General features: G+C 38.5%; 1 protein-coding gene across 9 annotated transcripts in view; it reads left to right on the top strand.

Moving 5' to 3' along the window:
• FAT3 (FAT atypical cadherin 3) overlaps window positions 1–26,433 on the top strand; it is a 401,772-nt gene that overhangs the window by 307,051 nt on the left and 68,288 nt on the right. For all 9 annotated transcript variants that reach the window (XM_017819708.1, XM_017819707.1, XM_017819709.1 and 6 more), the window contains 4 exons: window positions 3,269–3,408; window positions 13,014–13,289; window positions 14,815–15,025; window positions 18,699–22,772. In XM_017819708.1, coding sequence (XP_017675197.1) covers window positions 3,269–3,408; window positions 13,014–13,289; window positions 14,815–15,025; window positions 18,699–22,772 — 4,701 coding nt within the window. The remainder of the gene's footprint in view (window positions 1–3,268; window positions 3,409–13,013; window positions 13,290–14,814; window positions 15,026–18,698; window positions 22,773–26,433) is intronic.

Raw genomic sequence — 26,433 nt, 5'->3', positions numbered from 1 at the left:
TAAGTAATGAAAATTCACATTAATAAAATTGAGCAGCTGAACAAAATGCCATCATCCTTAGCCCTCTTTCATCCAAAGATTGTGATCAAAGAAAATGTTAAATGGCCAGTAGTAAAATTGATACTGTGGGAGCTTATGGCACTGCAGTCGAGCTCACTTCAAAAGAGTGGTAGAGACATGGCAGCATGCTTTCAAAAACCAACTTCAAGTACTCCAAAAGCCAACACCTTCTCAGCTGTTACCTCCCAGGGGCTCAGCCCTTCAACCTCAACGTGGGCAGCTTTGGAAGGAAGTGGTTTTACAATTTCCCAGCTGCAAGAGTTTTTAAGATAAGATTCCTATTTGTTTTTGCACAAGAATTTTATCTGTCTCTTCGTGCAACTCCAGCACCCATACATCTTTCAAAGATGATTGTGATAGATGCTTCTCTGGGTGCTTCACAGTAGGCCTTGTGAAGACTTAACACATCTGAGGACCTATTTTGAGTATATATGAAAGCTGAGGAGCAGTACAAACTTTTTCCAGACTACCTCTAATACTGCAGATGAGAGGCAGGACCCAGTATCTCAGACATTATTCCCAGAAGTTCAGCCATCTGCGTGGTTTTTCATCTAACCATGGTGTGTTAAAATGTACCATACCGAATCATGAATAAATCAGGGTTTCACTCCAAAATAGATTGTAATCACAAATCTCACAGCAGGATGCTCTCTGATCCATCTCTGCCTCAGTGTTTGATGCACTTTCTGCCTTGTCTAATAGGAAACGATTCAATGTAAAATGAAGTGCATTGCCTGGTTAGTTACATGGGTAGACTGGGGTGGCTGGCAACCAAGATTAATTTGTCACTAGACCATTTTGGAAGATGTGACAAATGTATAAAAAACTCACATGATGGATTAAATTCTTATGCTGGGGAAGAATATACTTCACTTAATGAAAACAGCTTGACAAAGTTGGTGTATTTGCAATAGACTGCGAACGCAGCTCTGAGCCAACAGTTGTTTAAAACATCTATTGCTAATCCCTCTATGTTACTTTTTGGAAGTTTTAAAGGCAGGGGATTTTTTTGGAATTGTAAGCCAGTTGATAGCATATAATTTTTGATTGCTCATTAAGATGGTTATTAAGCATCTTGAAGTACAGACTTCCACTTTGTTTTCATGATTATCAGCATGAAACATGCTCTTTATAAAGAGCCTACTGTCCCAAGGCTAGCTTCATTTCAGCAGAGATTTCCTTGCATGAATCTCAAACTCTTTTCTTCAAAGGAGGTTTTCATGGTGCAATTTTTCTTAAGTAAATCAATTTTAAACATTAATTGGGAGAGAAACTTTTTCTTCTAGACTAACTTTTTTTCCTTTTTTTTAAAGAACACTGAAGATATGATCAATGTCCAAATACCTTGCTATTGCTTAAATGTCAAGGGCAATTATGCTTGTTTTTTTCTAGTGTCAGTAGTGTTTAAATATATATATATAAATTGAGAAAACCATGAAATTTGGGCTTGCAGAAGGAGGGTAAGAAATAAGCAATGTCTCTGTCCACCATAAATCACAGCAGATCCAGTGTCAGTGTTTTCCTGGAGAACCATAACTGCATCTATTAGGCTTATATCTGTATATACGTATATACATATATTCAGCACAGGGAACTCTGGTGGCATGTCTGAAACTACTGCATTTGGATGATTTCAGTGGGCACAAGTTCACCAATTCTGCCTTTCCTCTGCAGTGGTTACCTGCACTTTTATTCCTCCTCCCTCTTTCTTCTCCCAATGCCTGAATGGCTTCCAAGGCAAGTACAGACAGAGCAGTGGTTCTTCCAGCTTACTCTTTCTTTGCAATAGCCTGTGCAAGAGGTAGTAGTGAGGGTTTCTTCACATTAAGGAATTCAGAGGCTGTGATTTTGCTGTGGTTCCTCCTCATCTTCAACTTCTTTGAATGCCAAAACCTTTTTTCTCTCACTAAATTCATGACTGCTTCTGAGAATAAGACCACTTTTCAGTCAGCAAACCATGCAGATGGGAGAGTAGAAGAGACTCTCCTGTTCTCTTCTCTGTCCCCAGCCATAAAATGAGAGCCATTCTGTGATAATACCAGCCATTCACATATATATCTCTATACATATTGCATCACAGCAAAGTCAATGGAATGAGTGTTTTTCTATCTGTGGACCTCATCTTGAGGTCTGAGAAGCTTATGTAAGTTTTATAGCCAGTGTGATTTGAAAGGCTTTTCCTCTTTGTAGAACTGGGTTGTCAGGGAATGTAGCTAGTGACATTGCATTTGCTGTGTGATGAATATACCTCAAGAGTTCGTTTGTCAACAGTGTTGTGTTCCACCTTTCCTCGTCCCCAGCTTCCAAAAATTTCATACTCAACTAATAGTAAATTACACTTTATAGATGAGTGAGTAAGAAACAGCTTAGCAGCAGGGAGTGTGTGCTTTCTTTTGAAAATAATGAGTGGTTCTAATTTATAAACTGTAACCGTGGGTGAGAAATCTTGTAACTCTTCAATCTCAAATCATTTATAGCTTTCTTTTCCTTTTTAATAGACTTTTTTTTTTTGGTCTTTCACCTGAGACTTGGGAGAGTTTTCCCACTGCTGCATCATTCAGTGTGTAACAGGAAAAGGGGATGTTAGTATTAGAACAGTGCTTTGTAAGGTTTTTTTTATGGAAAGGAATTCAGGATGTGTATCCTGTCAGATCTATTGAATAATTCCTAAAAGACTAGTAAAATTTGACCTTTGCTGCCAGCAATTATCATTTTCCTTGGTATTAACTTAACAAATCTCTATTTGCATTTTAAAAATTGATTATAATTGCAATTTTTAAAAACTCAGATGATGTTCTTTGTACCCAGAAGCATCAGTGAGAATTTCCTAAAAATAAAAGTTGTAGAATAAAACACCCTTGAATGATTTTTATACAAAAAGATAATTTTTCATGTTCATTATCCAAACTACAAGGACACACATCTTATGGACTTATGGCCACTTGATTCTTTTTATAGACTTGACTATGGTTTACTTAAATATACTGCTAGATTTTTTTTTTGGCAATGCATTTTAGTGATATCTGCTTTCCAATATACAAACTGTACTTTGAAATATAAATGAGTTATGAACAAAGAAGTATCACTAGATATACTGTGTATGCTAAGGCAAACCATTAAGATGGATGCCAGTAAACAGATATGTCCACTTTTCAGTGGAAATTTTCCAGAGATGGCTAATCTAACTGTATTTTTGTGCAACAATTAGGAGGGAATTACGATAGTTCTTTCGACGCGGAGAAGGGAGTGGGCACTATTGTCGTTGCAAAGCCCTTGGATGCAGAACAGAGGTCAATGTATAATATGACTGTGGAGGTCACCGATGGAACAAACATTGCCACGACTCAGGTAGAATATCACATTCCTTTCTTGGCAAGTTATTAATTTTTTAGTGGAATGTATATGCTATAAAAATTAATAATTTTTCCATTCAAGTAAAACCTCATCCTTTGAGACCACCGATAACTAATGGAGGGGATATTTTTCAGAGCCTTTCCATCTGGCTGCAAAGAATCGGCTGTTGAAGGTTTCAAAGCGTTACTTCTCCTTTTGTTCTCTTCGTGCTCACATGAAAGTAATTTGCCTTCCTCCAGCTGAGGGAGTCCCTATCACAGGCAGCAAAGCATAAATTTTGACAATTGTGTCACCCCATAATGGTCCAAAATACAATAGTGCTTCTGTGGTGTTGGGGAATATTGCTATTGATTGTATAAATGGACTTTATACCTCTCATCCTCCCAAGACCCAAATGTGGGACACAGATCAATTGTTCAGAGAAGAAATTGTTCAGAGGCAAAACTTAAAATTCAGAGGATCTCTCATTTAGTGTCACTGCCTGCAATTACATTGTCTTCTGCAAAACAGCCCCACTGAACCTTTTAAAACCAGGCTTGGTTATCAGGCTCGGTGCCTTTCATCAATTAAAGAGTCAGGTCAGATAAACATGAAGGGCTGGGGTAATGCTGGCTCTGACACATCCTTGATGGAGAGACCCTGACACAGCGTCTGGGTATCTGTTCAGTGGAAACCAGTCTGGAGTTGGGTCATGGTCAGGGTCATGGCACAGGGACAGGGACTCTCAGATCCAGGTGACACCAGGCAGATTTCAAACAGCAAAATCCTTTAATATGAGTTGGAGTTGTGGGGTATGGATTTCCAAGGGCCTGAAATTCTACATCTGAGTTACTGCTCAAGTGTAAATGGAAAAAAAAATAGGTTTGTGATGTTCTTTGCCTCTTTATAATGCAGAAGGAAGGCCTGAACATTTTTTATATTTACATATATTCATGCACGCACAGATGTTTCTGTTTTACCTTGCCTTTTTGTTCAAATAGTTCAGATGTAAATCTGCACTCACTGAGGCACAACACCAGCTTTCCTAAGAGATTGTTAAATCATTGAGTGCTTTCTCAATGATTTCCTGTTTATAACCAGCCCTAAAATATCTGATAATTTCTCCTGATAATCCTCCCTTGTTAAGAAAATATCAGTTGATAGTAAATTGGGTGGTGGGAAATCCACTGTTTTACCTGTTAGTTTCAGAATTAATTGCATCTCTGCTAAAAGCATCCCTTATTTTAAGCTTGATAATATCTGGCCATATTCCCTGTTATGCCTTTCTCTGCTTAATTAAAGAACTCCTTAAAAACCACTATTTTCTCCCCAGGAAGCATTTACTCACAATGCTCAAATCACCTTCCAGTCTTCTGGTAGACAGGTGAAGGAGAATGACTGACCTCTTTTTGTTCCCGTTCCATAAGGCATTTTCTTCAACTCTTGAGTAGTCTTTTTGTTATTCTTTGTTTTTTAATCTTGACGACGCTCTCAGTCCACGTTTCAGATGGTGTTGAATTCCTAACATGACCTTTTTTGTTTCTTGTAAACATTTCAGCAGAAGAAATATTAAAAAGCATAGGGAATTTCAAACATGCTAGATACAACTAATTTCTCATGGATATTATGTTTATTGTTTCTGCTGCTTTTGATTTAATAAATTGACCCATATAACAGTCCTCAAAACCTATTTGGATGAAACCCCTATATTTTTAATTAAAACATATGGTAAAAACATATTTCAGTAAAGCTGTTGCATTCTAAAAGAAGCCTCAGCATTCTTTTTAACACTGATGTGACCTACTTAGGAATGTAAGATTGTCATTTCAGATTGAAATAGTATAGCATTAGATAATCACTAGCGGGTACAGACCCTTCTTTCCTCCACCTCCTTTTCTCAATGTGGATACTGGTTAATTGTTTAATTATGGTCAGGGTATCTGTGAATGTGTTTCTTTTGGTCTTCACAACAGAGATTTCAAAAGCAACTATTATCTCAAAACTGACAGAATTATGGCCTGCCTATTTATAACTCCATTTTATAAAACTTTCCTGCTGTATTTTTGGCTGTACTTTGGAGCCTTTGGTTGCCTTCCTCATCTTTATTTTCTTCTGAAACAATAATTTAAAAAAAAAAGTCAAACTGATAGGTTTAAGTAAAATATAACATAGAAAAAAATAGCATCTACTGATGGTTCTCAGTGGCCTTATTCTGAGTTTTGATAGAACAACACTGTAAATATTTTGTCCCATGCACATACATGCATTTTTAACTGTAGCTGCAGGAAGATATGGTAGAAGAAGAAGTGGGTAGAAAACAATTATATAAATTCATCCCCTTATTTAACAGTAAAATAGTATAAAGTTCCCCACAAACCATGATGGTTTATTATGAAACAGCTGATCATCACCATGTGAAATGGAACAGTCTTACTTTTTATTCCACCCCACCTGTTTTCCTTTATCTCCTCCTGGCCATTTGTCTATTATATAGTGGGAGGTGGTAAAATACAGCATAAAAATGCCAAAGATTTTTGTTTTGGTAACATGATCCCTGGTATGGACTTGAGGAAGTTTCTTCAGCAATGTTCCTGCATGCCTTAAACTCCGCTAAACTGCTCACTTCCTTCATGCCTTACTGTGCACATGGTTCATTACTGTACCATGAGAGGAAGGAGATCATTTTGATTTAAAAGTTACATCTGTTTTAATAATAGTTCACTGTTGTGAAAAGAGGCAAGAGGAATATTTAAAAAAAAAAAGTTACAAACTTCCTGTGTAACGGAAAGCCTGATTGATTTGGGGATGATCAAGGTTTCCAAAAAGAATACAGTCTCCAAAGTGAGAACCAAAGTGCCAGGACTTGTTGAGCCGCTGCCATTTACTATGCTGCCTGTTCAGCTGAGCACCAGCTGTGCCAGCAGCACGGTTGGGTTAGAAAGGGATGGAGGAGGGTATATATGAACAAATGTTGACTTGTTTGATTTATGTATTTGGAGTGTGGGTGTAAAACTTCTGTCATGGGAATTAACTTCTAGGATGGCTAAGTCTTCTGACTTAGCCAGGGAGAGCTTTGCTTTTTTCCCTTTCCTTTTTCCTATGATTGCTTGAGGCCATGCTGTCAGTTGTTAAAGGCTGAAGGTGTGTGTTTGCTCTAAATCCTCAGGAAGCACAATTCCTGCAGCTGCCAGGCAAGCTGTTGGCCTTTGGAAGGGGGGTCAGGGCTTCTGCATCCCATGTGCTAGAGAGAGAGCCAGGACAGCAGCCAGAGACTCTGCTCCTTGCCACTGCCATCACCTCCCTTTGAGCTGCACAGCGGTCTTTGGCCCTTGCTTGAGCAGAGAGAGGACTCTCCCAGCAAGAAATCAGTGTAGTGGCACCTAGATGCCTGCTCCTGCCACAATTTTTACTAACTTTGACTGTGCAATGTTAGAAATTGTCCTGGTCACGAGTCAGGTTTATCCCAAATCCTTCTTTTTACTGAACAATTCAAATCTTTTGCCTACAAGCACAACAGAGGAATGACATTTATTTACTTATTTGTAGTACATACTGTTGAGTTTTGCTAAAATATCCACAGAAGTAGAGTACAGTGGGGAACAATTGAACAACCATCTAAGTTATGATAATGTTTCACTTTTACTGAGAATGTTGTCCTAGCAGATTGTTACCTCTTTTGAGAACAGCCTCCTGCAGTGATGGTATTATATGAAAAAGACAGTTTTACTTCTTGCTTATTTTCCTACCTTCTCCTTCTTTCTCATCATCCTAACTGGTATAGAAAAGATGCGTTAGAGAATGAAGGCTGTTACTTCCAAGCTAGGAGGCAAAAAGCACCTTAGTTCCGCTTGCTGCAAAACCATCTCATTATTTACCAGTAGAGTGGACACTCAGAGAGTAACACGCATCTACCTCTAAAAGGTTTTTGCAGATCAAAACTTAGGCCACTTATAATACCTCCAGCTGGACCCAACCAGACTGAAAGAGCAGATGAAAAAAGTTACTGCTTATTGCCCCTTTCTATCTCTCTCCCCTTGCAGGAGATTGTGGACTTTTATTTATTTTTGTGCTGAGGATTGACCTTCAACTGTGAGTTTCAGTCTCACCCTTCAGAGAACACCTTTTCTTTATAAAATTTTCTTAACAGAGAGGAGCTGATCAATCACTCTGAGTGAGGGTGGTTCTTTTAACTGAATAGTGAAAAGCTCTTCTTAGAGGAACATGGCCAAAATGTAGATAAGACATCAGAGCCTGCCAGAAGCAGTTCTGGGCTGTGGATTCTCCTATGGCAGACAAGGAGACATGAAGTTTCAATTCAGTTTTTCAGTTTTGCTCAGTTGAATGTTCCTCCAAACTAGAACTGACCCATCCTTGACTTTTTTTCCGTCACATCCAGCAATCTTGGCACTGTCTTGCCTGTGGAAGAAAGATTTTTCTTTCTGTTCTACCATAACACAAAGGGCAGAGTAAAGTATAAATAACTGGCCACTGAAGTTGGTAGGGAAACTGCATTTTTATGTTAAGATTGAGGTTTGGGGGAGTGAACAACTTGTCAGAAAGTAGAAAATAAAGCTGTATGGTAACACTATTGAAAGCAGTATTAAATCAGAATAGGTTTCAAAACCTGTACAGAAGTGCAACCTGAGTTTAAATAATTCAGGCACTTAATAGGTTGTACTACAACATGGTGCCCAGACCAAACAATTAGCCAACAGATTCTTACAGTTTCAAATGTCTCTAAAGCAGCTGCTGGCATTTACCCAGTTTTCACTCAAATACATTTGTACCTAAACCAAATGTATTTGTTATGGGCGACGTTAAAAACAGCTTTGGAGAGACTTCCTGCATTAGGTTTTGTCCTGCTTTAATTTGATTGTATTTCTCTAGGCCTTTCACTTACCATTTTGAGTACAAAGTCTTTGCTAATGCTCTGAGTGTTACTTTGGCTAATTTGTAAGCTTGGAGGCCCGTGAATCCTTTATTTGAAACTCTTCTTAACTGTGGGAAATAGGAAGTGAGCGGGGAGAAGCAAGCCTTTTATAGCGAGGTGCTTGTTCGGACTGTAAATTAGGATTCACACAAAGGAAGCAGAAGGAGGCAAGCCTGCCTTTCTGAAGCCCAAGGTGCACTGGAAAATATGTGGGCTTTCAAGGAGAACCAGGCAGAGACTGCTTTGCTGCATGTTTGCTTTATGAGCGTGGAAAAAAGACTTGAAGCTAATGTTTGTCAATGAAAAGTAGTTCAGTCAGTAATCTTGCACAGCCCTCCACAAAGAGGAATCCCTACTTGGCGGCAAACCAATAGTAAACATTTCCATTCATCTCCTTTCGGGGATGTGTTGGAAAACTTTTAAAGCCTGTCTTTAATTCTACGCAATGGGTGTTGTCACTGCTTAACACCCCAGGCACCTACACAGTAATAAAGGTTATTTATGCAACACAGCTCATTCTTGCCATGTCTTCCATTTGGAAGTAAGTCTGTAGAAAGTATTAAATTACACAGATACTGTGAGTTGTTGAGTCACTTCAGTAGTATAACACTTGATTTGGGGTGAAAGATGTGCTACCAGCTGGCTAAAACTTAAGACTTCAGAGAGCAGAGTGCTGACCCTTCTGAAGTCATTGGAAATTTGCCAGTAGTACCAAGATTTTATGCCTAAATTTGTCATCCATTAAATGAATTTGAGAAACTTTCCTCATATTAACAATCTGGTGGCATTCAGTTTACTCAGCTTCACATATGTTTGTGGGATAAGGTTTTCTGTGAGCCTGGTGTTCCTGTCAGTGTCACATTTGTCCATTATTAAAGGAAAAGGTTGCCCCCTCTTTTTAAGTAACACCTTACTAGAAGTAATCCTGCTGGAGCAAGAAATCTGCATAACAAAGGTGGCATTTTGTGGTGACCTAATAAAAAGGGTGTGGATCAAAAATAAACCTAAAACACCTTCCCTTGATTTGCTGCTGCACTTCTATGGCTTTGGTAAGTCATTTAACCTTGCTGCAAGACAGTCTTTTCCTGGGCAAAGTATGGGGATAATGGTCACTTACTCCTCAAAAATGTTGCAGGGACTGAGGGACTAGTATCTATTTAAAGTGGGACTTAAATTCCATTTTATTTTACCTGATTTTGTTTCAAGTGACTCCCAAGACAGTTCAATTTTTGAGAACATTAAAGAGTTCCATTTTTGGGTGTAACAGAGCTTGAATAATCAGTATTCCCATACATAATCTAACTTTCTTTTGTTGCAAGGAAAATCCACCCCCCTCTATTAAAGGAGAGACTGTAATGATAAAATTACATTTGAGTCTTGGGGATTTTAAGGAACAGCTGACAAAAATTACAAATATTCTTAACTGCTTCAATGGAAGAAATTGTCATCAATAATGACTACTTTATTGATTAGCATCTCTAACGTCTTGCTTTCCATCTCCAAATGGAACTGGCTGTTGAAGTGCAGAATAACTAATAAATAATGTGTATTTCGATGTGGATCACTTGACAAATCATTAAAATACTGTCGTCTCTGGGGAGGAAGGTGCCTGCCACTTAAACAGGCACTTGATCAGTTTTACAGTAGATGTGAAGTGAGAGAAAAGGAAAAAAAAGGAATAATAAGTTCTTTTCTGGAAATGATCAAAGCAATTTTAAGTGCATAGCTCTCTGCAAGTTTGATAACCACAGTGAATGAGGACCTTAATTTTTTAATCTTTTCCCCTTTCCATGCCTTGCACTCCCTTAGCACAATCATTTGTGTCAGGGCATTAGCTTAGACCTTTTTCAGTGGGAAGAATGCTGCTTTGTGAATCCACACTGTAATTTCCATAGTCTCATAGGTTACCCTTAGCCTCTGATGCAGATCCAGTTCCACCCTGTTTAGTTTGTGCAGTCTAGTGAAGGCATAAATCATGGAGCTGTGGCTTGCACAGTCATAGTGCAAGCTTTGGGATGGATAAACCTTTCTGCCCTCCTCTGCTTTCTCAATTTGCCAGTGATCCCAAAATGCATTAAATATAATAGGAAATGAGCCCCTGCACTGGGGTGATCAGACACCACACAAATAAAATAGCATGTCACTTCTGTAGCATAACTTTAAGACACATTGATGTGCATCTGTAAGTTGTGGGTTTTTTTTCTTCCAGAATAGCTTGAGCTTGCACACACCGATATTAAAAACATTGTTAAAAAACATTAAAAATTTTAAAAATTCACAGATGCAAGCCTGTCCCTCACATGGAAGCTTACTTGTTCAAGATAGGCTGTACTGTGCTAGCCACAGCACAAACACTCTTGATATTTTCAGTCCATTTGAAAAGATTTTACTTCTCTGTTAGACTGTCTAAAGTGATACATGACAAAGTTTTTGTCCATGAATTAAAAGAAAAATAAATTATCTGAGTTAACAGTGCGGCATAAAATAATCCAGCCATGGATTATTATAGTGGGACCTGTCAAGGACTGAGGGTATCAAAACTGCTTGAGAAGATGTCTGTAAGTATTAAACACTGGTAATCAGATTATCCCCAACTCATGTTGCTTCAGTGTCTCTTCCTTACACTAACAAAACTGGTTCAGCACTGACTCTATGTTCCATTAGAGTTGAAATCTTTAATTTTTTCCTCAGGCTTTCTTTCACGTTACAACTAATTTCTTGACATATTTTTATGATATAGGTTTGTGGGTTTTGGCTTTTTTTTCCTCAGTCAGATCAGAAACACACCTTGATATATTATATAGCAACAAAGAAAGTATAAAAAGCTGAGTAAGTCTTCATCATTATTATAGGCCCAGCAATGTATATTTCCCCCAAAGTTTATTGGTATCTGTCCAAGATTGAAGCATCACTTAATATAGGTTTTGCCCTGCTTCACTCTGGTGTACCATAATCTGATGAAAATTAAATTATATGGAATACGCAGTTGAAGTCTTATGCCATTTAACGTACAGAGCATTTTATTTCGGCTGTCTTTTAAACAGTTCCCAGGCTAGTTCATTATGACTGCTGCTTACAATTGCTCTTGTTCCTTGTGGTAATGTATTCTGCAAACCCTTCCACATATCATGCAAATCTAAAGTTTCATTTCTCTCTGAGGCCAGCATCTCTGCAATACTGCAGTAAAAGTATAGCTGTATTTTTCTTCTGTTAAGAACATATGGGTGAACAGGGCTTAATCAAGCAAAATAATAAAATAATTGCTTAAAAAGTTCCAAGTACTTTTCAAAGCAACAAAGAAAATATCTTGATGGCTCAAGTCTCCTAGTCTAAAGGAAGAGTCCTGTGCATGGCCTTTCCCATATCATTCATTGGACTGTTTCTTATTTCAAGGCCTTTGAATAAAAAGATTGTTCCATTTCACTTACTGTAAAATTAGACGTGTGCTTTCACAGGCGTATTCTGCTAAAGATACTTCTTGTTTCCAGCACTGGAAAAGAGTCAGCCCTTTACATTTCAGCTTTCAGTATTATGCAGTTTGCTAAGGGTTTTGCTGCCACACTGCCCAAAGCAATAATGGCATACAAAGTCTGGAAAGCATATTTCTTCCAGGGAGTGACTTCTTCAATGGTGAAAACTACAAAATGTCATCAGAGCCAAACATGCATCACATAACTTGTGAAAGGCAAAGCTTACCAAATAGTGATTATTATTAGTTACCAGAGACAGCTTGTAATATACAGAAATGGGTGGAATAGGCAGCAACAGCACCCTGGGCTGTATTCCCCCTCTCCAGGTTTCTTTAAGGGTCAATACCAAGGTTCTACAGAAGACATGAAGCAAACAGCACAGTGTTCATTCACGTTTTTAGCAGTTATACCATTAATAAACTGCAACAGAAAGAAGGCAGATATGTGTTGGAGGGGAAAGTGAATTAGTTGGCAGTAAGGAGAGCCATCACTGGCAAAGCCTAAGCAAGAATGAAAGAAAAAAATAATCCTTCCTTGTCATCAATGCCCTGAGATGACTTGTCCTTGGTGGAGGTTACCTGTCTGTGGTGGTACGTACTGAACTGTGTGGGGAGGGCTTGCATGGTAGTGAAGTGGTATGTCCTGTTTCCATCTCATGAAGTATCACTGTTTCTAACACAATCTAAGGTATAACAGCAACTTGAAGTCTCCACTGCTGTCTTAATTTGACATTGCTAGTAAGTCCCAATGCAATATGTTGGGCAGAAAACAATACAGGATTCAGCTGAATCTTGTTTGTATAAAAAGTGGATTTAAGTAACATGAAAGGGATTCTTTTAAAGCCTTATTAATACTGGAGGGGGAAGGAAGTTCCATAATAGCTCTAGAAGTCTCTTGTAACCACAGCAGTTACAAGGAAGGACAAAGCCTTTCCTATGACCACTGTAGAAATATTTTCCAACCTATAGATACTGCAAATACAGACTTGTCAGACTTTGAGTAGGTCTTACTATTAGGAATATTTTACCTCCAAAGTCAAATCTTTACTATGTCTTTTGATCCGAACAATAAGCATTTAATATTAAATAATGTTTCTCAGTCCCACCATACAGCAGCATAACATCGTCAACCATCTAAAGTAAATTGTATTTCTTTAGGTGTTATTCAGTAGTCTGACTAGACTTCAATAACTTTGAATGCTTTTCTTTTATTAACTGTAGGTTCTTATCAAAGTGTTGGATAACAATGATAATGGCCCAGAATTCTCTCAGCCAAGCTACGATGTCACCATTTCAGAGGACATCCTCCCTGATACTGAAATTCTGCAAATTGAAGCTATAGACAGAGATGAGAAGCATAAGTTGAGCTACACTATTCACAGCAGCATTGATACAGTCAGCATGAGAAAATTCAGAATTGATCCCAGCACTGGGGTGCTCTATACAGCTGAGAGATTAGACCACGAAGCTCAAGATAAGCACATCCTTAATGTCATGGTAAGAATGCAATATTCACTGGGGTCAGGACACAATCACTGCTGCTTCGGGTGCATACATTCCTTAGTCTTTGCATGAGCAAAGGACTCTTAGAGCAGTAAGTAGTCAGTAATTTCATCTTGCCTGCCCTGCTGTGTATTTATTTTACAGTTTTTATTTCAGCTTTTTGGGAAACTTTATTGTGAATTCATTGTATAGAATGTTATTTGCTATCTTAAGGGAGAGCAAGTAGGAAATTATTTAATCTCTTGGCATCTGGTCCTCTCCCTCAAGGTAATTTTCAGAGTTTCTGAAGTGAGGCTTAACGTTATTTGAGAAGTTATTCACAGGGAGATAACTGCTTTCTTGCCATGGAGAACGCTACAGCCTTTCTGAATACAACCCTCCTTTATAGCTTACTTTTATGGACTTATTTCAGTACATAAACTGTTGATATACAAAATAGCTTTCTTTTATCTACATTACCATATCTTTGGGTATGCAGAAAAAAGATAATTACCAATTTTTGCTTGGTGTGCCTAAGGTACAGAACACAAGTCTGCCTGTTTTCAAGTGAAGATTGTATATTATGGAGATATATTTTATTTTTTATTCTTTAATTTAAAAAAAAACAGTGTTAGTTTAAGCATTGTACTCTGCTATTTGCTTTAACCACTTAACTCGTGGAACAACTCATGACGTGTTAAGTACAGGGGCATCTTGCCAGGGGATCTTAGAAAGCAGACGCTGCTGTGAGATGCAGCAAGCAGGAGCTGAGTGTGGTCTCAGCTCACAGAGTAAAAAGCTGCAAGTCCTTTGGCGAGCAGACTAAGAAATGACTATAAACTGAATCACGAAGAGAGATGCCTGACAGAGGTAGTTTCCTGATGCTTGGTTTTGATCTCCACCTGATAGGTTTTTTGCTCTATTTAAGATGAACCAAACTTTTGGGGATAGTGGTGGCAGGATTATCAGTGAAGCAATGCTGAGGTATTTTGTATGGGGTTGAGACAGCTGTGATAAATTATACCTCTGTTGTCAATTATCAGCACTTCGTAAGGTAATTCCTACTCTTTTTACTATTGGTGCCATCATCTTCAAAAAGATATGTACGTATATAATAACGAAGAAGTTCATTGGCAGCTACAAGCACTAGACTGACATGCCTCTGTGATGTAAAGCAGGTAATGGCAAGGCACATGCATTACTATTTAGCATGTATTAAAAAAAAAAGTATCTCTTGCAAACCTAAACCCAAATTTAAGATGTCATGTAGTTGCCACTTCAAAAATTCATGTCATGATGGTTAATTGCTATGCATTTTTTCATAAGTGAAAAAAGAAATACCTAAGGTGTTTCCTTGTCCTTTAATTTTACTGTCTGCCATCTTGTGTGGAAATATATTTTAGGCTGTTCTTTGGGACAAATGGATTTTTTATTACTTTGTGTTAAATAGAACTGCAGTAGTATTCACACTCAGATGAGTAATATTTGTGAAGTTTTACTAGATTAATATCAAGTTGTGTGTTATACACTTGTTCTATAGGTCCGAGATCAAGAATTTCCTTATAGAAGAAACCTGGCCAGAGTCATTATAAACGTGGAAGACTCCAATGACCACAGTCCATACTTTACCAGTCCGTTGTATGAAGCCTCAGTGTTTGAATCAGCAGCAGTTGGATCAGCAGTCTTGCAGGTCACAGCTTTGGACAAAGACAAAGGAGAAAATGCAGAGCTTATCTACACTATTGAAGCAGGTTAGAAGAGAGGCTGAAACTGAAGCATCATGATTCATGCCATATGCAGAGCAGTGCTTTGACAGTGGTCCGCCTTGACACACAAACTTCTTTGGTCTACCTTCTCCCCTACAGCTGGGGGAAGGAGACACCTTCTCTGTTGGTTGTTTGGGTTTTTTTATTTTGAAACTACTATACCCAAAACCTGGCAGAACAGAACTTCATTCTGGAATAGGCTGCCCAAAGAGGTTGTGGAGTCTCCTTTTCCAGAGATATTCAAAACCTGCCTAGGTGGGATCTTGTGCAACCTGCTGTAGGTGAGCATGCTTTATCAGGAGGGTTGGACTAGATGTCCTCCAGTGGTCCCTTCCAACCCCAACCATTCTGTGATTCCGTGACTGATTCATGTTCACTAGATGGCTACAGAGCCTGTTACCTCTAAGTCTTTGGTTCAAAGCCATCACAGAACATAGTTATTCAAAATTGCAGCCAATGACTTGTTTTCAGGGTGCTGGCTTCAGACTAGTACACAGTGGATGCTCCATAAAAATATGTCACAACAGCTGGTATCTCCTGGTGTCTTTGCCAGTATTTGGATCAGAGGAGCACGGAGACTAAGACCAGGGCCATGCTGAAAACTTCTGTCAGCACAGCCATAGCATTTTAATGGCACAAGGTCTCTTGAAACTAAGGGAGGGTGTGATGACACCAGATTAAAATTGCTTTTGCTGTTAAACTCTAGATATTTACATTTGCCATGTAATCTGTACCAGTAAAAGAAATTCCTCTGCTGGTGCAACAGCATGATAATAAAACATTTGCATTATCTCTAACACATAGGCAAGTGAGTGTAAGTTTCTCTGGCTCACATGAATCTGAAGTTAAGAATTATCTCTGAGATAAACCATTAAGAGATATACACGAAGGATGCCTGGAAAAAGAAAGAAGGAAGTAGAAATTTGTAACCTTTGGGTTTTTTAATGTTTCATTTCTACTTTTGAAGGGTTTTATTAGTAATGTGAATCTTTCCACTGTAATAAAAGCAAAACTTGAAACTTATATTTCCCTAAAAAGAGGTCACAAATACTTTAGATTGTCCCCATATTAAGCAGATTACAAGCCTTTCCCAGTATTAGGCTCTGATCCTACTGTATCACTATTTGTCCCTATATTATTGTAAAGACTTTTCTTTACAGTTACAATGACTTACATCAGTTAGGAACAGGCTAAATGAAAAAAAAAAAAAGTAATGAAATAAGAATATCTAATATTTAAGAATGTCATACTGATTTAACTTCATATAATTGAAGCTCACACCTTAAAATAAGCTGATACAACCTGACGCTTAGAGAAGACCCAAGCAGCTTTTTTTCTGTAGTTATCCTGTATGCCCTGTGGAAGGAGAGTACATTCAGCAAACCAGAAAGTGAAGTCTTTTGCACCTATAAGTGTTGCAATTAGACCAACAAAGATGTTAGCACTCCAAAACAAGTATTTCCTTTATGCACTGCATTTGGTCTTACCAGTTATTTCTCAGTATCTTAGATCAGGGGAAGTTTTACACATGCCCAGGCAGGACAACACTGTGCCTTTATAGAAGAAACTCGGAGCAGACCGGATTAGGTTCCTGGGGCAATGTTTTTCAAGGCTATTCCCAGCTTTTTCTTGACACCCTATTACTATTATGGGCTCCAAACCAAATCATATAGAGGTGCTACCACAATGTAAAGAGCAACGTGACATGTTAGGAGTATGGTTCCCATTACAGTGGTAATAGAATCATACGTGATGCAGACAGAAAAATATTATGATTAGAAAAGATGCTTTAGCTATTAGATGGTTTCTAGAGACTCTGTTTTTCATTACAGGCTGTTTCTGTTTCATCGTGAGCTCTCCCTGCAGTGTCAGACTTGAAACCTCTGTTTACTGTGATCCCCACACTCCTCCAGTTTTATTGTCCATGGATGTCCCAGTCTCAGATATATCAAAATTCAGTCTTCTGCTGCTGTAGTTTCTATGATCCATAAAATCTGCTGTTGATAATTTTGATTTTAACTGCAGAATTCAGATTGTACACAGCCCTGTCATTCAGGGGAATTACCTCATCTTACATCTGAAGAAAGTAATTGGTAAAGAAAGTAATTTTTGTATAATTTCATAAGAAATTGTTAAAGGAGAAGAACCAGCTCTCTCTCTCCCTGACTTACAGAGGCAGTCAAGGGCTAAAAATTATTTGTATTAGCAAGCACTGACAAAATAACTGCAGCATCATTTGTAGTGTCTGTAAATGTGACAGGTGCTGTGGTTTTTGTGAGAATTTGTAGCTCTGGAAGAATTTCAGCTCCTCAGTGAAAAGCACAATTTTTGGTTTAGCCAGTAGAGTAAACTTTACTGATCAGAAAGGCTGGATATAAATAGAAATGCCACTACCAGTATTGAACTACATACAGTAATATGTAGCTTAAATTAGCCTCCTTGCCCCAGAATTACAACAGATAGTGAATCACATCTTAAAAATAGTTCACACTACCTCACTTCATTCAGGATTCCATGTATTTGGCATTCCGACTACAGTTTTCACATTTACTGCTCTGTGTACAGCACCTATACCAATCACAGTTAAAAGAAAATCGCTTGTTTATCACCTGAGATATATTTCTCTCCAGGTCATGGATGGATGCTTGACTGTAGATTAGAAGCAGTTCTAGATTTTAAGATGTGAATTGCAATAGAGGGAACATGTTGTAATGATTGGAATCACTGTAACTCAATATGCTGTTTGTATTTAGAATCAAATTCAGAAAAAGAGTCCGTATGCTTATACATACGCAGCATCCTCTACTTTAAACAGGCACTCAAAGGACCAACAAAACATGGTTTGCCTAATGAAGATGATCTTTTATTATAGCGTAAGGATACATATAAAAAGTTTTGAGTCTGTATTGCTGAAGAAGAGGTTGGCAAAAAGACCTGAAAGAAATAAGGACCTCAAAGAAGGTCATTGATCCAAACTCACTGTTTTCACCTTTATGCAGTCAGTGATATCCTTGGTTTCATGTTATAATGAGCATTTCATGACATTTTCTGCTAAATCTCATTCATCTGGATTCATTCTCCTCAGAGATCACATGATAAACCTTTGTGCCACAAGACACTTGAATCTCTTTTGTATGGTATTTGCTCAGTTTTATTTTTTCTAAATGCCACTTTAACCTTCTTATGTTCAGTTCTTTGAGTCTTGAACTACTGTAATCTCCTCTATGGTTACTTAATATCCCATTCAATTAAGAGCCTGAGTTGTTATCCATTAGTCATGTAATTGGCTTGTTAGCCTCTGATCTCATTTCTTTGCCTTAGGTGTACATGTATTTGACTAATTCCTATAATTTAGGGATGCTTTTCCTTCCTTCAGTAGGAGTAATGTACATGCAGCTCTTGCTCAGATTTTAATACTCAGAATCAAGATATAGATAGCAACACCTGAGTTTCTGATGCTTTGAACGCATTTACCGTCTACTGAATATCCGATCTTCAGAAGGAGAGTCTGGAAGTGCCTTTAGAATTCTTTTATGTTGGGCCTGTTGGATCTTTTTAGTAACTGCCTTTAACAAATGCATCTAATTGCTCCTGGTTTAAATTATCATTAAATGTTTCATATTTCATTTCTAATCTGATTCCAATATTTGTGTTTTAGGAAATACGGGAAACACATTCAAGATTGAACCAGTTCTAGGCATCATTACATTACTCAAGGAGCCAGACTTAACCACAATGGGACAGTTTGTTTTGTCAGTCAAAGTGACTGATCAAGGTTCTCCAGCACTGTCTGCAACAGCAATTGTGCGAATATCTGTGACGATGGCAGATAACTCCCACCCTAAATTCACTCTAAAAGAATACCAAGCGGAGGTTAATGAAAATGTGGATATTGGTACTTCTGTCATCTCTCTTTCTGCAATCAGTCAGTCCACATTAGTTTATGAGGTTAAAGATGGCAATGTTGATGGAGCCTTCATCATAAACCCGTATTCTGGAGTGATCACAAGTCAAAAGGCCCTTGATTATGAACGTGCTTCCTCCTATCAGCTCATCGTACAAGCAACAAATATGGCAGGCATGGCATCAAATGCCACAGTGAACATTCAGATTGTTGATGAAAATGATAACCCACCAGTTTTTCTCTTCTCTCAGTACTCAGGCAGCATAAGCGAAGCTGCTCCTGTAAATAGCATAGTCCGGAGTGCTAATAACAGTCCCCTCGTGATACGTGCCACTGATGCTGATAGCAACCAGAATGCTTTGCTTGTCTACCAGATTGTTGAATCTACTGCAAAAAAGTATTTCACGGTAGATTCCAGCACAGGTGCAATCAGAACAATTGCAAATTTAGATCATGAAACAATAGCCCACTTCCATTTCCACGTTCATGTTAGAGACAGTGGGAATCCCCAGCTTACAGCAGAGAGCCCGGTTGAAGTGACCATTGAGGTAACTGATGTCAATGACAACCCACCAGTCTTCAGCCAGGCCGTATTTGAGACAGTTTTGCTCCTACCCACATATATTGGTGTTGAGGTTCTCAAAGTCAAAGCTGCAGACCCAGATTCAGAGATCCCTCCTGAACTAACATTTAGTATAATTGAAGGCAATATGGACCATTTTTTAATTGATTCAAGCACAGGGGTACTCACCATTAAAAACAGTAGTCTCTCCAAAGACCATTATATGCTAATAGTAAGAGTATCAGATGGGAAATTTTATAGCACTGCTATGGTGACAATACTGGTAAAAGAAGCCATGGATAGTGGACTCCATTTTACACAAAATTTTTATTCCACTTCTATCTCAGAAAACAGCACCAATATCACAAAGATCGCTGTGGTGAATGCTGTTGGTAACCGCCTCAATGAGCCTTTGAAATACAGCATATTAAACCCAGGAAACAAATTTAAAATCAAATCCACCTCAGGAGTCATTCAGACAACTGGCATCCCCTTTGACCGAGAGGAACAGGAGCTGTATGAGCTGGTGGTGGAAGCAAGTCGTGAGCTAGATCACCTTCGCGTCGCTCGAGTAGTGGTGAGAGTTTACATTGAGGACATAAATGACAACGCCCCAGTGTTTGTGGGGCTTCCATACTATGCTGCTGTGCAAGTTGATGCTGAACCTGGTACCCTGATATATCGAGTGACAGCTATTGATAAAGACAAGGGTGAAAATGGTGACGTGTCATACCTCCTGAAGGAAGACTATGGACATTTTGAAATTGATAGAGGATCTGGTAGCGTCACTTTAAAGGAAGCCTTCAATTCTGATTTGTCTAATATAGAGTACTTGGTTGTCATTCTTGCAAAAGACGGTGGTAACCCATCATTATCTGCAACGGTAGAGCTCCCCATTACTATTGTTAACAAAGCAATGCCTGTATTTGACAAACCTTTCTATACAGCTTCCGTGAATGAAGATGTAGAAATGCACACGCCAATTTTAAGCATAAATGCAACCAGTCCAGAAGGCCAAGGTATCATTTATATCATTGTTGATGGAGATCCCTATAACCAGTTCAATATCGACTTTGATACTGGAGTTCTGAGTGTCATCAGCCCACTGGACTATGAAATAAATTCTCTTTTCAAGCTGACAGTGCGAGCCAGTGATGCCCTCACTGGTGCTCGAGCTGAGGTCACTCTGGACTTGATCATTAATGATGTTAACGATAATCCTCCCGTTTTTGATCAGTCGGCTTACAATGCTACTTTGTCCGAAGCTTCTTTGATTGGGACTCCTGTACTGCAGGTTGTTGCTACTGATGCTGACTCTGACAATAACAAGATTGTACAGTATCAGATAGTCCAGGACACCTTTAACAGCACTGACTATTTCCATATAGACAGCAGCAGTGGCCTAATTTTGACAGCACGGATGCTGGATCATGAACTCATACAGCAGTGCAGCTTGAAAGTCAGAGCAACCGATAATGGGTTCCCACCACTAAGCAGTGAGGTTCTTGTTAGTATCTCGATAACGGATATGAATGACAATCCTCCAGTTTTTAACCAGTTAATATATGAATCCTATGTGAGTGAACTGGCACCTCGTGGTCATTTTGTGACTTGTGTCCAAGCTTCTGATGCTGACAGCTCTGATTTTGACAGACTGGAATACAGCATCCTATCAGGAAATGATCGGACTAGTTTTATTATGGACAGTAAGAGTGGTGTTATCACCCTCTCCAACCATCGCAAACAGAGAACGGAGCCCATGTACAGCCTAAATGTCTCTGTGTCAGACGGGCTGTTCACCAGCACAGCTCAGGTGCACATTCAAATACTTGGGGCCAACCTCTACAGCCCTGTGTTTTCGCAGAGTGTTTATGTTGCAGAGGTTAGAGAAAATGCTGCTCCTGGAACTAAGGTAATCCATGTGAAGGCAACAGATGGGGATTCAGGTGTATATGGCCAGATCAGCTACTCCATAATAAATGACTTTGCCAAGGACCGATTTTTGATTGATAGCAATGGGCAGATTCTGACAACTGAGAGGTTAGACCGTGAGAGCCCACTGGAAAGTGATATCGGTATATTTTTGAGAGCCCTCGACGGAGGTGGCAGGACTACGTTTTGCACTGTGAGAGTGATAGTAGTGGATGAGAATGACAATGCTCCTCAATTTATGACGGTCGAATACAGAGCAAGTGTCAAAGCAGATGTTGGGAAAGGTTACTTGGTGGCTCAAGTACAAGCAGTAGATCCAGATGATGGAGCCAATTCCAGAATTACCTATTCTCTCTATAGTGAAGCTTCCGTTTCAGTAGCTGATCTGCTTGAAATAGATCCAGATAATGGATGGATGGTCACCAAGGGTAGCTTTAATCAGCTTAAAAGCACAGTTCTGTCATTCTTTGTCAAAGCAGTGGATGGTGGCATTCCTGTAAAGCATTCCCTCATTCCTGTCTACATCCATGTTTTACCCCCAGAGACTATTTTGCCTTCTTTTTCTCAACCCCAGTATTCTTTTACAGTAGCAGAAGACACCCTCATAGGTAGTACTATTGACATTCTGCATGTTTTGCCCAATCAGGGTGCTTTGTATAGCACAGTTAACGGTGAGTTACCTGAAAACAACAAAGATGGGGTTTTCATCATAGAGCAAGACACAGGACTCATAAAATTGGATAAGAGACTTGACCACGAAATAAATCCCGCTTTTCACTTTAAAGTTGCAGCCACGATTCAGTTAGATAAAGTAGATATTGTGTTGACTGTGGATGTGGAGGTGAAGGTGTTGGATGTAAATGACAACAAGCCTGTGTTTGAAACAGCTAGCTATGATGCTATAATAATGGAAGGGATGCCTATAGGAACAAAACTTATGCAAGTTAAAGCGGTTGATGCAGACTCAAGTGCAAATGGGCAGGTCACCTATATGCTTGCGGTGGAATCGGAGCTGGAGAAGATCACAGAAGCATTCACCATTGATAGCAACAGTGGCTGGATCAGTACACTGAAGGATTTGGACCATGAAAAAGATTCTGCTTTCACCTTTGCAGTGGTGGCCTCAGATCTGGGGGAAGCTTTGTCCTTATCATCAACCACCTTGGTCTCAGTTACTGTGACAGATATAAATGATAATGCACCTGTCTTTGAGCACGAGGTGTACAGAGGGTCAGTGAAGGAGAGTGACCCTCCAGGGGAAGTTGTGGCCGTTCTTAGTACCTGGGATGAAGACACATCTGATGTCAATCGGCAGGTTAGCTACCATATTACAGGTAAGAAACAACTTAAATGCTTTCTTCCCATAATCAGCCTTACTGAAGAACTGTGCGTGTGTCCAGTTTTAGGTGAATGTTAGCTAAATTATCTATGAATGAGACAATTATGTTTTTCTTTGTTTTTGAATTTTCTTTTTTTATTTTGGACAGAATTTGCAGCAAAACTGAAAAGAGAGAAAGGGAGTGTGTGTCTCTGTTTTATTCTCTCTAAAATTTCCAAGATTAATGCTTAATGATTTGCTGCAGAGCAATGTAGTGTGACCCATCAACTGATCATAATTGATATGTCAGCTTGAAAACCATCATAATTTAATTTTTTGACAAAGGGAAGAGGAAAATTTTATTCTTAGAGAGAAAATCCTTATATTTCCAAGCCTTTTTTTTTTCTTTTGGAATGGCATTTCTCTTTTTGAGATAGGAAAGTGCATGCAGGAGCCACTTTGAAACACCATTCTTTGGGGCTGGGAGCAGTAGGGGTATGAATGAGTTTTATATTATTGGGTGAGGGGATGCCATTTCTTATCAGTATAGATTCCTGGCCAGGGAAATAGTAATATACTTAGAAGCACTGGTTAGCTGACATGTATTGTTATATACAGCATAAGGCAATTTTGATTACATTACTAACACATTTTTCGAAGTAGGTAATATTGCTCTCTTCTATTTTGTTATACTTATTATCATTCTTTTCTCCTAGATTCAGCCTGGCTTTTGTGTGAGTATGTTATGAGTGATGGGGTACTGCAGTTATTTTTCTGTCTCCATCTTTCATTGTCCAATAGATTTTGTTAGAAAACAACTTTGTCACTGCCTCCCTTAGCAATTCAAGAGCTAATATTAACTACCTAGTAATAACCAAATTATTGGATGAATTCACATTTCTCTCACTGAATGGGATTAGACCTACACAAGACTGCATGTAGGAAGCACCCTGAGGGCAAAAATTACTTAACTAATGGGAAGTTTGTATGTTTTGCTGTGGAGCATAAGGCTCCTACCCCTTTGTTAGCTATCAAATTGAAAATGGCTGTGGGATGGTGTGTAGGGAGAGCCGTGATACTCCAGTCAGCCATAGATTGCCTGATGTTACACATCAGAAGTAGCATAATTTTTAAAGTAACTAGAAATTCATTCTGACCATTTATGTGAAAATTTGGATTTGCTTTAAAGGTTTGCAAAGGGTATGTGTTCATAATGTGATGTGCTGTAGGATATTAGAAGTAGGGGCAAAGGTAGTCTTATGGGTAGGTGTCAGGATTGAGAGGCCTTGGGCAAGGTGCATTAGCTGCCAGTGCCCCAGTTTCCACATATGTAAAAGTAAATAAGTAGTTCCTCATCCTAGAAATTTTGGGATATTTGAAGGAGTTTGGGGATCCCAGTACAGAAAGTACTATGGGAAAAGAAAACCCTTATGTTCGTAACAAAGATATGTTAGTGCACCATGATTATTAGCTTTGTTCTGAAGTCTTGCAGTCATCTCTTATAGTTAATTATGCCTTTAGTTACATAATGATGTTTTTCTTCACATTCCTATGCTGTTAATTTGGCAAAAACTGGACTTTTGAATAACAACTGTCAAATGTGACTCAAAAATTATAGATCATTCTGTACCCTAATTTCTGTCACAGTTCAAAATATGTCAGATATTTTGCTGTTTTATTAGCTTCTGAAAACATTAGATGTCAAAGCCCAAAACTTTCTTTAAGTCCTACTGTACAATTACTAAAGTGTATAGTCTCAGAAATTCCACTGCCTTTGAATATATGATTTGAGGTTGGAAAATGCACAAGGGGAAATTATGTTCTTTTGATTTAAATGTCAAAACATATTAAAGTATAGTATTACTAATAAAATAATCTATTCACACTTTACCTCAAGTTGATCTCAGGAACTGCATTTGAATGTTTCATGGAATCAGATTAGCTAGACAGTTATTCAGATGCTTTGGCTTTCTGGAGGTGTTTTGAGCCATAGAAACTTCTGTGAATACAATAAACAAACTCTGGGGAAAAACAAGACATTAACAAAAAGAAAGAAGAAAAATTATGAGAATGACATATGGATCCACCAAAAACAGCTTTGTGAAAATGCACCAGCAGAAAAGTAGCACACAGAAGATAGATGGAAAAAATCTTCCTTTAGAAGATGATAGAAATAAACATTCTGTGTCAGATGAGTTCACTAAAGAGTCCTTTATGCTCTTTTGAGAAATACAAATGCTTATTGCAGTCTTCTGGTTGACTTCGAAAAGGGATTTATACACTCTGGTGGACATATATATATTCTGTTTTGGATTCCTTCAGTTTAGGATTGTTTTCCATGATTACTGGCAAGTAATTGCCATTTTCAAACCCATTTTCATTTGCATTTGATGGGGGGGGGAAATTTTGCACTTACCCTCTGTTACTTGTAGTTTGATAGCAGCTGGAGATGTTCACAAAGCAAAAGTGCTATATATAAATCTTAATAGAAAATCAATAGGAAGCACAGATTACACAGATGCACTTAGGGAGCACAGTAGTTTCTTTTGTTTTCTTTTGAAAGTTCATTTGAGGTCATTGCCTATATCATTTGAGGTAGTTTGCCTAAAACCAGGGCTCTTCTGATGTCTAGCCAACCAACAACCAGCCAGATATTACTGAGATCTAACAGTGGCAAACTAGGAAAAGCCATCAGAAAAATGTTAGTTGCCAAGACTTTGGTAAAGTGTTTTATGTTCCTCAGTGATGTTAATTAGGCTTCATCAGGAACATACATCTAAGGACAGTCAATAGTCTTCAAGCTTGTTTCAGCTTATACAAGGGAGATGGACAATGTGTTTTGGAAGAAAGAACTGGTATTGTACACAGGCTTTTTGCTGGATTGCCCAGTATGAGCAAAGTGATAGGTTTTGTTTGTTTTTATCTTATATTTGTGATACTGGAGTTCTGGAGAAATGGATGTTTCTGTGTTTCGGTAGGCCTTATGCTGCAGGCTGAAGAACAGTGTCTGCAATTTTATGATAGTAAAGCTAAGAGGATTGGGTTTATCATTTCAGAAGCTCAGGAAACACACATCTTAAACTGGGAGTAAAGGATAAACCTATTGATTTTGTGTGATGCAAATGCCTAGAGTTCTAACTGGGAATTGAAAATATTGAAATAAATGCATAAATGTAAGACAGAAACTAAATAAATAGGTTAGTAAATATTCGGTTCCCCCTCCCAGATGGGGACATTGCAGTGAAAACTGATACTGTTGGCTTCTAGTTTTTCATTCCCTTTTAGCTGCTATAATGGCCTCTGTGTGTGCTTTAGTAATGATGTGTGTCAGGATTTGTTTGTTTTGGATCACTGTCTCTCTGCATTTCATTTGTATCTGGCTGTTTTCTTTCTTTACTTAAACTTGAGCTTGATTTGGCTTTGTACTATTTGCTGACTAGGGAGGGAGAGAGGGAGACAGAGCATTATTTAAACTTCAAGTAACAAAAGATAAAAGATACTGCTGATTCTTTTAGCCTCAAAGCCTTTCTAAAAAGTTATTGGAGTGTTTTGTGTAGCTAGCACTTCACTGTTGTGACATTCAAAGTAGAACATAAGAAAACTGCCAAAAGATTTTAAAGAATACATTAATGCACATAGTCAGGAGGCTTCCGTTTAGAAAAGCTACATTATTCAGA

The sequence above is a fragment of the Lepidothrix coronata genome, unplaced genomic scaffold (assembly GCF_001604755.1).
Source record: "Lepidothrix coronata isolate B3197 unplaced genomic scaffold, Lepidothrix_coronata-1.0 Scaffold76, whole genome shotgun sequence".
Lineage (NCBI taxonomy): Eukaryota > Metazoa > Chordata > Aves > Passeriformes > Pipridae > Lepidothrix > Lepidothrix coronata.
This window is presented reverse-complemented; position numbering and strand designations above follow the sequence as displayed.